General features: G+C 44.3%; 1 protein-coding gene across 1 annotated transcript; it reads right to left on the bottom strand.

The window, feature by feature from the left end:
- Positions 1-1,206: 1,206 nt before the first annotated feature.
- LOC142901926 (neuronal acetylcholine receptor subunit non-alpha-2-like) lies at positions 1,207-7,285 on the bottom strand. The gene is made up of 6 exons (XM_076046662.1): positions 7,004-7,285; positions 5,680-5,831; positions 3,854-3,898; positions 3,639-3,748; positions 2,622-3,528; positions 1,207-2,544 (listed from the first exon to the last, which is right to left on the bottom strand). Exons 1-6 carry the CDS (start codon positions 7,068-7,070, stop codon positions 2,377-2,379), a joined length of 1,449 nt encoding a protein of 482 aa, XP_075902777.1. The 5' UTR covers positions 7,071-7,285; the 3' UTR covers positions 1,207-2,376.
- Positions 7,286-13,570: the final 6,285 nt, after the last annotated feature.

Genomic DNA, 13,570 nt, shown 5'->3' with positions numbered 1-13,570 from the left:
ATGAAAGGCTTTTTCAGAGAGGATGAAACAAAATGGCATGTTACACATTCTTATACACCTTCACACACGTGGGTTCATAAATAGATGGAGTTTTAACAATTAATAAGTAGAGTTCCGCCTGCCTTTTAGTTATTGTCTCCGTGCATTAACTCACAAATCCTCACCTGAGCTTTTAGTTGGTCATTTTCCTGTGGCTGCATTAGTGTGTGAGTAAGATTGTAAATATTACATCACACGTGGAGGCTCACTGGAGACCTTCTGCTCATGCTCTAAAGGGCTCCGAGCTTTAATGCAGCGCCTTGAGACTTAAAGCCCCAAATTATTTCTCAGGGGAGCTGCTTTGAAATTTTTTAAGGTCACGGCAAGCCTTCCAAGACTAAAAACTAGAACTGGAACTAGCTTCCCTCAAGGTGATTTTTCAGCTAAGATTTATTTGAATACAGCGAGACTCGATGGTTTCTAATTATATATTTATGCCATCACTTTATTGCCAATTCTGTGTGCAAAGGTTACTTGTGTGCTCACGTAATTATTTTCTAAAGGGCTTCCACCCTCTACTTTATTATTCTCTGATCTTTAATGTATGCCTAAAATAAACAAATAAATAACGTATGCCTGCTGAGAAGCAGAGGATCAACAATAGAGGCAGAGGGTGCAAGAACATGAACAAGGGAAAATGTGAAAATGGAATGAATATCTTTTATTATTATGGTTAAAAATAGTAGTAGTAGTAGTAGTAGTAATAGTAGTAGTAGCAGCAGTAGGATCTGTAGTAGGTGTAGTAGAAGTTGTGGAAGTAGTAATTTGTGCCTCGAATCCTATGTGTTGGAGTCTTTATTAATGTGATTGAAGGTTTGCTTTGCAAACAAATTTTGCGTTTTGGTTTGTAAATGCTGATACATGCAAAAGCAGAATTGCAAGGCAAAGGCGGAGATGAGAAAAGAGGAGGCGACTACGGTGATGACACCACCCAGTGGACAAAATGCGGATCTACATAACCTTGACGGGGGGAAAAGACGTGACCTTGGCATGAATGAAGTATTAATTATAAATTCGTATACGTTAAAATATGATCACATATGATACGACAATGTGTTGTGGAAACAATGTGGAAAAATAATTCTATGTAACAGAGTTTCTGTTGTGTAAATAAAAAGTCCAGATAAAACGCAAACACTTGATTTGTGCATTTATTAGATCAAGTAATGACAATATTGGCATCACATGACAAAAAGCAGAGAAGAGAGAAAAGAGTGTTTAAATAAAAAGACGTTTTGTCCATTTGTAGATACTTGTAGATGTAACTATTAACAGTCAAAATAGGACATTTATTCCTGCAGTTGTGTGAAATGTATGTTGTATGACTACGTTCTGCAAAATATGACACTTATATTACGATATATAATACAATAAAACATAATACCGTGAATTAGATAGATGTGAAAAAGAAAGATAAGACATAACTCTGTACTATTTCGTTTTTCCTTGCTTTACCACAAGATGGTGCTGTAACGAAGTAGATAGATGTTCGTTTGAGACTGGAAAAAATAAACGCCTGATATTCATTCAAATAAACACAAATAACTTTTTCATTTTGATTGTAGTCATATATATGTGTGTGTGTGTGCTGTTGTTTTTGCAATGGCTGAAAAAATGGAAAACATTTTCATTATCTAAATTTCAAACTAAATTGAAACTAAATGTTTAACTTACTGCAATGATTGCATTGCATCAAACTGTGTTGACGATTTCTGAGTACACAATATTACACTATATATAATATGTAACATCTAATGAACAGTTTAATGGTTTTATGCTTTTACTTTATCAAATACCCTTTTTAGTCCCGTTTTTTTAAGCATGTTTTAAAAAAAAAAAAAAGAAGAAGAAGAAGAAATTGTCACATTTCTGAACATTGTGGAAGGCTTTTCAATTGCTGGTAGGCCTTAAAATGATTTGCATGAATGCACTCTCCTGAAAGAAGTTACTAAATGTTGGCAAAAACATGTATTGCATAAAAATATTACGTACACAGCTCTCCAGTAGGAACATAGTTGCTCTAAGTGAATTTTTGTCCTGCATTATGGAATGTGTTTCATTCCAGTTTAAGAGTGAGCCACCATGTTATTTACCTGCTTGAATAATGCCCTTAAAAAAAAAGAAAAGTAACAGACTGCGACAGATTAAGTAGAATTTTGTCACCTGTTTAGAAAAACATTTTGGCATTGCATAAATGATACTAAAACATGTAAAGTGCTTGATCATATTTTGAATGTACATCTCAACATAATGGACTAAAACCAAGTGGATCATAAAAAAAAATCTCTTTTTAAATGCGACATGGTGGCTGGTGCCAGAGCTGCTGCGCTGTTGCTCCTAGTTTGGGGGAGACTCTTCTTCGTTTGCGGCTGGAGGATGGATTTTCAAAAACTTCTGCACGGCTGGTGTGAAGATGAGGATGGTGCCCAGAACGGAGACCGTGAGGAAGGCCCACAGGAAAATCCTGTCCAGCACCTGAGCCACAAACTTCCAGTCCTGCACCACCTGTATAAAGAAATCAGAGGGTTTTTGTTTTGAGAGTTTAACCAAATCCTGTAGCAACGGTTGTGAATTTTGCTCACCTCTCGGATGAAGTGCTCTTTGCGGATGTGTCTGCTGATGTAGCGAACTGAGTAGATGGCCTTGTCCAACATGGCAGACCAGGCCTCGTCCTCTTTCCCCTCGGCAGCCGTCTGTCCACTGTTGGCCTTCTGGCCTCCCTTGCGACCTCCAGCCCGAGTCTTCAGCTCCGGGCTGTCGGGAGCCAGCTCCGGGTAGTGGTAGCGGTCGGTGTGCCCTCGCATGCACAGCAACCTCGGAAGCTTCTGCAGGAAGAGGGTGCGCACCCACGGCGACATGGGGTGATACGTGGCGGAGGAGCGGTGGTGCACGTTGATGACGAAGACGGTGACGATGATGGAGAGCGTGACAAATATCATGATGAAGAGCAGGTACTCCCCGATGAGCGGGATGACCTTGGAGGAGGAGGGGATGATTTCCTCTATGACCAGGAGGAACACGGTGAGCGACACCAGGACCGATGTGGAGAGCGAAAGCTTCTCGCCTTCGTCCGAGGGCAGGTAGAACACCAGGACGGTGAGGAAGGACAGGCCCAGGCAGGGGATGATGAGGAAGAGGGTGTAGAACAGCGGCAACCTCTTCAGGATGAACGAATATGTGAGAAAGGGGTACGAGTACATGTCGTCCTTCCTGTTCCCCTTGGTCCCCGTGGCGCTCAGGATCTCCCACTCCCCGTTGTCGAAGAAGTCTTTGCGGTCCACCTGCTTGTCAATCAGGATCAAGTCCACCATGTTGCCGTCGTACGTCCAGGAGCCGAACTTCATGGTGCAGTTCTGCCGGTCGAAGGGGAAGAAGGTGACATCCATGGTGCAGGCAGACTTGTAACTAGCAGGAGGCGTCCAGGTGATGGCGCCGTTGTACCTCACAATGGCTTTGGTCATCAGGGAGCCCTCGAAACGGCCGTCAGCGCTGGACACAAAGAAAGGAGTCAAGGTTTTTCTTTTTCTCGCTTACTTTTCATGCAAGTCAACTGTCTTGTTTAAACTGAACTCAGCTGGTTCACAGCGGATGAGTCATACTTCTCATAAAGGACAATATCTGGAAGCCAGAGGTTTTCAGAGGGAACTCTGATGGACGTTATTCCTCCGTATTTGTCGGGATTCCAGCGCAGCTTGTAATCAATCCATTCCTAAATGTCGCAAAAACAGCATCATTGGACACTTTAAACATGTAATGATACTGAATGGCAATATTTTAATCAAATGTGACAATTCTTTATTCAGCTGTGGCTCACCTGACATAACCAGACATTTGTCGTCATTAGCTGGTTCTTTTCATCCTATGAAAAACAAAATACAAACAAATATTTGAATATTTCAAAGAATATAGAGAATATAACCAACCACACAGAGCAAACTTTATGAGCCAAAAGCAAAACCAGTAAATAAAAAATCTCAAATTACTTCTGTTCCTCTGTTCCTGATTTAATTGTCAAAGAGTAAACTAGACTGGAGGCTTGAATCTCAACTAAACGATTCCCTCCACATAGTAAAATGTATTTTTCTTTTTTTTTTTTTACTTTTGTCTGTCCTCTTTCCTTTGCAAAGTGACAGAATCAGAAACATGAAAGCAGAGGTGACTTCAGAGAATAATACTGCGGCGACAGGAACTCCACAGAGGAGAGGGGAGGCGGAGAGTGATGAATACCGTTTCCCACACATAAGTGGAGACAAGTTAGGAACATTTTTGAGAACAACAAGTTTGAGGAAACCGGGCCGAGAGATATATAAAGATGTAGCTGTTTCATGTTCCCAGACCAGGCCACAGCTGTCAGAGTGAGTTGGATGCTTTGGTGATCACACAGAGCAGAGGTGAACCATAATCTAATCAGAGCCGTGCAGCAGCCAGAGACCCAGGGAGCACTCAGAGTGTGGCCAAGCTGCTGCCTCTCTGGTTGCCTCTGTTTGCTGAAATCAAACACATCATCAGCCTGAGTCTTTCTTTACAGTGAAGCCGTATGATGGTCTTTGTTGAGTCAATCGCAGATTGTTTGATTTCAGTTTCAGAGGAAACCTGGCTGAGATTAATATTTCAGACAGAGGAGCAAATCTTCCATTAGCATCCTCTGCTTTCTTCTCCAGAACACCTAAACCATCTCAACCAATCACAAGCACCTTCTGAAATATTTAAGAAACACTCTTGAGAGCTACCGTGTCCGCAGAAATGAAGTGAGTGCTGCTGATCTATTTCAGGACCATGGAAAGCTCTCGCTCCTGCAGCTGGATAGTATTGTGCAAGGGAGCTGTTTGGTTTCAGCACTAAGGACAGCAACACTGCATCGCAGGTACCAAACAATAATACAAATAGCAAAAGCTTCTTTTGTTGTGAATGCTAGTTTTTTATCAACAAATAGTTTAAAAGATCATATCTATAACTCTGACTTAAAAGGCCATTCGTTGAAAGAAATAAACTATTTAAATGTTAAATAATTGCCTTAGTTGCATAAAATACTATTGTTTTATTTTGATAGGTGTATCGAACGATTTTTCATTCACATAAAAGCATGAAATGTGTCCATTCTGAATAACTTGTGTAGTTGGTGGATGTATGAGCAGTCAGAATCAGTCTATTCTTTGTTCCCTATGCAGTTGTTTTTTTCATCTAAACAGCAAATTGTGCATATCCCCAAAATTAGACAAAAGCAGGAGAAAGTGGGTTTAAAAGATGGATAATTGTGGGAAAGTGAAAATGTTACACAGCAGGTTTCAACGCCATTTCTGTTCAGGTTTGCATCAAAACAACTGCTGTGTATGAGAAATTATATTTTTTTCAAATAAGTAATTAAAAACAAATGTTTCCATTCTCACTAATCATGTGGCTAAGTTGAGACCGCATTTCTACACTTGCGAAGAATCTGGATTTGCTTGAAGTTTTGTTCTCCCCTGACTTCACAGCTTCCTTTAAAAAGCAGTGAAATCAAGCGGGCCATCAGAGAACAGGGATCAGCATTAACACTTCAATTCAACGCCTTTAAATTAGGGTTTGAACAAACATAGTGTGTGCTATGTGTGTGTGTGTTTGTGTGCGTCTGTGTGTGTGTGTGTGTGTGTGTGTTCTCACCACATCAACCAGCTGGGAGATCTTCAGTCCGAAACGTACTTTAATGGTGTCATTGGCGCGCTGGATTGGTCGGACCCAGCGCTGGTAACCTTGGAAGAGGTTTCTGAGGAGGGCATCCTCCATCTCCGCCAACGACACAAACTCGCTTTGAGCTGAGACATGAAGAAAAGGACGTGGATCAATAATGAAAATAGGTTTTGTGCATTTTGAAGTTGTGCAACCATTGCTTTAGATGTTTAAATCACCACGAGTTCTGAAAATGTAGCATAAGAATTGAGATCATACGAAATGTCTTCCACTGGGGGGAAAAAAATTAAACAATGTTCTCTTAGAATTTGTCATTCGTCCATTCGTCAAGCTCCATCTCGGGATAATCACAGCAGGCGCCACCTCAGTTAGGCAAAATGGACATGTGGCAACAAGAGTAAATGAAGGCTGCATATAGCATATCACTGCACTTGGCAGCAAATGGGTGGAGCGAGAGGACACAGATACTGTAAGTGAATCCAGAAGCTGGGCAGTCAGCAGTATGTCACTCCGCCTCAGGCAATATGATGTCCCTGGGGTGGGTGGGTGGGGGGGCAGAGACGGCAATATTGACAGCTGCAGTGTCAAGGGAAAAAAGAAAACCCGAGTTCAAGGGCCAGCGTGTGTGTGGAGGACGCGGTGGACCTTTAACCTGCTGCTGCTGTTGGTTGCTCCTCTGGCAATACATCTGTCCGCATGCATGGACAAACACATGTGATGCAGAAGCAAGAAAGCTGTGAAATACTGCTTCATCACCCCTGTCACCCTCCAAAGGGCCAGACTGCCAGTGGGAGGCCACTGAGGGCAGGAAGTGCTCTTCCTGCTGGGCCCTGGACACGTAGTCCTGAGTGAACAACAGACTTTTATGCTATCGGATTACATTTTAACTAAAGGGAAAAAAGGGGGGGGGGGGGTAGCATTTGCGCTGCAGAACTGTCAACGAGAGCATAAACAGAATCAAGTTGCGTCTCTCGATCGGATCGCACTTCGAACAGATGTCGCGCCAAAGTTCGGCAGCCTTGGACGCTGATACAATCTCAGCCTCAATATTTTTCTTCGTTTCTGCCATTGGGATAAAAAAGCGTGAAGGTACAGAAGGAGGAATAATCTATCCATGCGAGTCAACTAACGAATTTTGTGACGAGTAGGACCGACGACTTCAGTCTCAATCGGGCGTCAATGATGCATCACATGGTGGAGTTTGCGAAGCCGCGTTCTTGAAGCGGGCAACGCGGTACAATGTCGCAGGTCAGGCGCAGAACAAAAACACATGCACACATCAGCAGGGTTGTCTTACCGGGTGTGCCGGCCGAGTGCAGCGGGCAGGACACCGACAGCAGGAGGAGGACGACGAGCAACTTCATGGTGCGCTGCTGCCCGTCCCTTCAGAGCAGCAGCCCCAGAACCGGCAGCCTGATCCCAGCGCGCGGGCTCTTCACGCGGAGTGGGAGCTCGAGTTCGGCCGGCACCGCGGCACCGAGGTTCCCATCAGAAGTGAAGTGGCACCTATAAAACGGTGGCGGTGCCACTCGTGGTTCCTGAGGGGTCGCACTGTGACGCGCGGTGATGCGGCGTCCGAGAGCTGTGACTTCGGGGGGGGGGGGAACGTCACGGGGAGCTGCTGTCAACCGAGCAGCTCTCGGGAGGAAGAGGAGGAGGAGGAGGAGGAGGATGGGGAGGGGGTTGGAGGAAAGGAGGAAGATGGGGGAGGGAGGAGGAAAAGGGAGGAACACTCCGATGGGGGTGAGTTGGAAGTAAAGTTCTGTCTAAAAACGGTCTGGACCGCAACTGATTGGAAGTTCTGTTTTACTAACTTGTTTTCTTCATTGTGTTGTGACACTTCTCTCGTTCTCACACGCACATTTTCCAAAACAGCACGGTGGGTCAAATAAAAACACCTGATCAAAAATGATTTGCTGCAATAGCACAAAGCAAAAATTGAGAACACGGGATCAATGCCACTGATCCCCAGAACCGAAATGATAAACGCGTCTCAACCGAGGTGACAGGCGTGGATGTGAGTGTCGCTGCTCGGCCACTAGAGGGTGCTGATAGGGAACCTTAGAACCGTGGAAGGAACGGGTGGAAGTGACTCAAAAGCGATACACATTAAGTAAATCCACACAGTTTAAGATGGCTCGTGATGATAGAAGTGGAATGTAATGGGAAAAGACAGATAATCCAATTTACTGGATCAGGTTGAACGTGATATTGCTAAGGTCATTATGCACCCACTGACCATGTCATCCATCATGATGGCCATTCAATAGTGTCGGAGTGCTTTCTTTGGCTATAGCGTTACCGAGTGTAACAGCGTCCTGTGTGAGTTACTTTACAGCCAGGAGTGAAGGTGTGCACTTAGGATTCTTGTTTTCAGTTCATTCACTAAATACAGACCCAAATTTTCAGTGACAAAAAAAATAAAATTGTAACTTGGATTCAAACTCAATCATCAACGAGGTAATGTTAACTTGACATTCAGCTAGTATTTTGCTTATTAAATTAATTAAATTAAAATGACAACATTTCAGAATCAAAGCAGGTACAAGATGAAAAGAAAACAAAAGATGAGAAGTGGTCAGTGTTATTTGACAAAGTCATGGCTTTCTGCAATAAAGACCTAAAACCAATAGAAGAAACAGCCATCATTTTCATACAGCTATGAAAAAAGAACAGGTGGTTTGATTTACCCAACAAAACAACTGTGTATGGGCGGGAAATCAAAGCACACAGGCGTGTTTAGACAGGCATGAAAGAAATCTGCCCTGAGCTGGCATCTGTTTTATAGACAGAGCAGAAAACATCTGAGTCGTGGAAACATGCATATAGATAAAGGCAGACTTTTGTTCAGTTTAGAATTGAAAATACTTTATAGGGGGGGATATGTTAGACTTATACAGGTCATTATTTTCGGCCTCTGCATTTTAAACAATGAACTTAAGCTTAGGCAGTTACAGGGAAAGTGATTTTAGGTTTGATTGCAATGTTGGAAAGTGTTGGCAATATGAATCTGATGGAGCTTGACTGACAAATACAGAAACAAACAACAGGAATTCTCAGCACGCAAAAAATTCTTTACACATTCAAATGCATCTGATCCGCAGCTGACTAGACATGAAGCACTCGCAGGTTTTTTTCCCTTCCTAATTTTATTCCAGTCCTCTCCCTCTGCTCCCTCACCGTCTCCCTCACGTCCCCCTCGTCTCTCCTCCACCTCGTCCTCCTCGTCCTCCTCCCCCTCCTCCATGAGCTGAAGTGACGGGGATAACGGGAGGCTGATTATCACAATGAAATTATCCTGATTTTCTGCTCCACTTGGAGCCGTGGGGCGGGCAGCTGCTGCCTCCGAGTTCGTCCCGTCCGCCTCGCCTCTAATCACTCGGAAACATAAATTCTCGTGGGCTGGAACCTGCCGGTCCCTTCCCAGATGGCTGTGGGCAGCGGCACAGTGTGTGTGAGAGACTCTAAGTGTGTGTGTATTTTTATGAGAAAGAGGCAGAAACTGAAGGAATACAGGCTGCTTCTCTATGAGGGCGCATGTGTATGTACGCGTGTGCGTGCGTGTGTTGTTTTTGTTGCCTCTGCCGTTGTTGAGCTCTTAATTAATGTCTGCGTAATTTTCTTTGGTGTCAAAATATTTAAGGAATATGGAGCGGCTCAGTCTCCCAAGGTTTAATCTTAATCTGTTGTTATTCTCAAGGACTCAAAAAATATGTGGTGATAAAGGCGGCAAAGGGGATTAAATCTCACACGAGCTTCAAAGAGAAACACAAAGTCAGTGGTCTCACACACGCTGGTGAGATTAGCCTACAACCGGCACTTTAGGAAAAGCCCTGATAACTTTTTTAAAGCTTTGCTGTGACGTCAGAGGCCAAAGGAGCTCAAAGAGGAGGCAAACTTTCTCAAATTCTGCCAAAGTCATTAAGTGATCCAAGCAACGGCCCCAATTCATCAATGATAGTATAGAGTTGGTTTATTTGACATTTTAAAACATCATCAACAGAATCATCATAAAGGAAAAGTTTCTGAGCAGAAGATTGGGAAAATTATATACCAAGTCAGTCTGAAAATCTTTGCTGTTCTCCACTGCAGGGAGTGAGCTCAGACTGGGGAACTGACCTGGTCCTGGGAGGCATTGACCACAGAAATCCAAAACTGAAGTAGCATTTTAACAACAAGGTGAAGTGGTAGAGCTCTCGAGCAGAGTCTGTAGGTGACTCTTTCTTAACCCTGAACAGGTGCACAGGCGGCTCCACCAATCAGGCGCCTGGCTGAGGTCACAGGGCAGAGCTGAAGGAAGCTGAAAGAGTCCAGAAAGGAGAGGCAGGTACACTGAGTACAGGGGGAGGAAACGCGAAAGAGCAAAATAAATTTATAGAGGGGAGAGACGAGCACAAAGCCCTGGGCTCATAATGACACACACATGCATGTGTGTACATTCTTAACTGTGTGTATTTGTGTTGAGGAATGCGGCTCTTGGACCCTGGCACGTCAACACAGAGGCCAGCTGGGTGTGTTTTCAGTGTGTGTGTGTGTGTGTGTGTGTGTGTGTGACTGTGTGTGCCACTGCATGTCAGCGCCCGCGAGGACTTTGCAGCGTTTGCTGTCCCAAGAGGAATCAGTCTCGATTTCTCATCTGTCATGTTCGTGACAGACACGTTGTGTAACTTCCAGTGGCCTCCGGACAAGGCAGCATTAATGATGCGCCCGCCAACAACATATGCAACGTGTCACACACACACACAATCTCGGACACGCCACTGAATAATTGGCCGTGACGGCTTCACAATGTGTTTCCATCTACACGGCGGTCTCTGGCTTGTGAACTGTGGGGAGATTCTGTGGGGGGCAATTTTTTTTTTTTGTCCCCAGCTTTGTAACACACAGTTTACAGCAGGGGTGGGCCAACTGGTGCTGCCACAATGCATGCAGCATGTAGTGAGTGTCCACTGTCACCACTTCTACAACAACAAGGTATCAGCAAATCTCCTCGAAAAGTCTTTGCAACCGTGTCCGATCATGTGATTTGTGTCCAATCATGTGATTTGTGTCACACCGGTGGGGCGGCGAACACAAACACTCACAGCTGTGCCTAAATACCGGGGGGAGTGTTGTATCACCCCAGGTCTCTGGAGTCATGAAGCAGACGGGTTGACGTCTCAGGAGACACACTGTCTCTGTACTAGGTGCTGATCTTCGAAGCCGGGGAATCCCTGCTCTGAAATCCTGAAGCACCTTCACTTCAGATTACATTTTTTTTCTTGTAACATCAATGTTTCATGTGTTTGTCCTTGAGATGCAATAGCAAATGTCCCAGGCTTAAAATCAGGATAAGAATAGGGATCAAACTTTTTTTCTTTTTTCTTTTTTCTTTTTTTTTTTTTTCAGAAATTGCAGCGTTAACTTTCCTTCTGAAGTTAAGATAAGAAGTTTGATACTGCTTTCATAATCCTCCGATAAACACAAAGTGATGACCGGCAGCTATTTTCGTTTATCTATGCATATCTAAGGACGTTTTATCCCAGCCAGGACAACAAACAGGAAAGCATCCACACACTTACCGCACACAGGTATGGGGGACAAAATTGCCACCAACTGTGTCTGCGTGCTTTTTCTCTCTCTTTTTTTGGCTTGATTTGCCTGAAGGAAACGCTGAAGATTTAACAGGATTCGGAAATATTGCATAAAGCTTTTATGCTGGCGCAAGGTGGGAAAAGTTGGTATGTCATGAAAAGATAAAGGTGAACAAGTGCGACGGAAATACACTTCCCCAGTGTATCGTGTACGCGTACCCAGAATAAGATGATGAAGCATCACTTCAGTGACGGTCCACTGCGCTGGTATCACGAGTTGCGTGTTAACTGAGCAAACGTGAGCCTTTCCCCTCGTCTACATTCCTTTCCATTCGCAACACACCTTTTGATTGCCTCACCGCATTTCTCTGTGTGCTCCTGCTGTAGTTACTGGACTGGCGAATGTTGCGCCACCTACTGCTGATCTTGTTTGACTTCACTTTGTGGATGAAAGTAGTTTGGAAACCAAGAAACAATCACTTTCAAGATGAAAGCTGTTTCCTGGTTCTTTTCTTTGAAATCTAAGGTAATCCAATTGGTTGTTGGTAATAGCAGTGGCTTATTATCAACTGTACAGCCACTTGGTTTTAGTTTTATAAAAAAATTTAAAAAAAAAAGAAGGGGGAAAAGAAGCAGTTTCTACAAATTTTGGAGTGCTGCACAATTCCACTTGATGAGAGAAGAAAATAAAAGCTGCACCACTTTCTTCTTTTCCTTTTGTATTTAAGCATGGCTGGGAATGCAGTGACACGCTTTGACTTGAGGGGCTGGAAGGAAACAACACAGAAGTGCCTCTTGTGTCATTGTGTACCCAGCGAGTGCGTTCCCCGTAAAAAACAACATGTCGCGCTTCCTCTTAGACTCCCAGAGCTCCGCTGAAATGCTCCTGCTTTAATTTGAAGACAACGTCTCTCTGTCCACCTATAAATATTCATCAGAGAATGAAATTAGAAGTCTGCTGTATGTGGGCATGTGTGGGTTTGGTGGGTGCGCATTCGACCCCAGGAAGCAGCCATTTACGTGGGCGGGGGCATCCTGCGATGTGTGCGCTCCCACTGGAATGAATTATTTAGAGGAGAGTCTCTTTTACTTAAGCACGGTCCGCTGGGCCCGGGCACATAAAGTTCTGCTCCCAGTGTCACAAGAGACTACCCTAATTCACCATCCACGCCGGCGCACGGTGCCCACATCTCAACCTTCAACCCCGGCACGTTTCCCAGCATGCTCTTTGAGTCGGCTGCAGACGTACCTGCATCACACCTCAGAGAAAACAAGATAAGGACAAATATTTAGAAACAATGAAAATCTAACAATGCTATAAAATTAAAAGAAAAATCGTCTCAGGCTTGTATTGAAACATTCCTCATCAAGTTTCAACAGTTTGAATCATAAGAATGCAACTTAAAACAGTCTGAAAGACGTGCTATGACGCGTCCGCCGTGACATAGTGCTGCTATCTAGCAGCCACATGCTAACAGACGGTAAACACAGAGAGAAGAGCCGTGTGAAATATTCATCCATGTGGCCAGCTTAATAATGTATTATCCCTCAATTTAGCACCCAGAGCCGTGCTGCGCTGTGCTTTGCCCCAGCTGCCAGTCTGATCATTCAAGAAGGATCCGCAGCTTTAAAAATACCCAACGCAGACCATTGCAAATTCAGATTAAGAGTAGCTGCAATGGCGTCCCCAAAGTGGACAGTTTGTACTAAAAAAGAGGCTTCGGAAAGTGACGTAGTGACGTTGAGAAGAAGGGAATTTGATGTTTAAATAATAAAGGATCATCGTCGGCAACATCTTCTAACTTACCCCGTACATGTGGAAGGTTAGCGGGGCGAGCCGGTAGTTGGAGGAACCTTGACACAAACGCACGGCCCTGTTTAAATATAGCCGGAGTCGCTGCTTCCCTGGCTGATCTCTTCATTCTGTGGCAGCCAGGCGCGCATGTGATGCTGACAGCAGCAGTCTGAGACTGATGGGATACCACGGTGTGTGTGGCTGCTGCTCGGCTGCTGCATTTCCATATTTATAACTAGACTCCGACAGTCCCGTAATCCGCATACAGTGATATCCACGCCGCACATATGGACTCCCATAAACACTCACACGCGCACAGTTTGTCACCATCCGACGACTTCCTTCCCTGTGCATTTCTTATATCCTCAGGTGACGTGTGTAATCTTCCTCACCCCCCACTTGAGCACGCACGCACACACACAGACACGCACACTCACGCACACACTTCCAAGTATGTGCATGCAAGCGAGGATTAAATGTGAGTGCTTGTTGGGAG

The sequence above is a fragment of the Nelusetta ayraudi genome, unplaced genomic scaffold, assembly GCF_046127955.1.
Source record: "Nelusetta ayraudi isolate G7.1 ecotype Tasmania unplaced genomic scaffold, CSIRO-AGI_Nayr_v1 ptg000090l, whole genome shotgun sequence".
NCBI lineage: Eukaryota > Metazoa > Chordata > Actinopteri > Tetraodontiformes > Monacanthidae > Nelusetta > Nelusetta ayraudi.
Note: the sequence above shows the minus strand (reverse complement) of the source record. Positions and strands in the feature narration are given on the sequence as shown.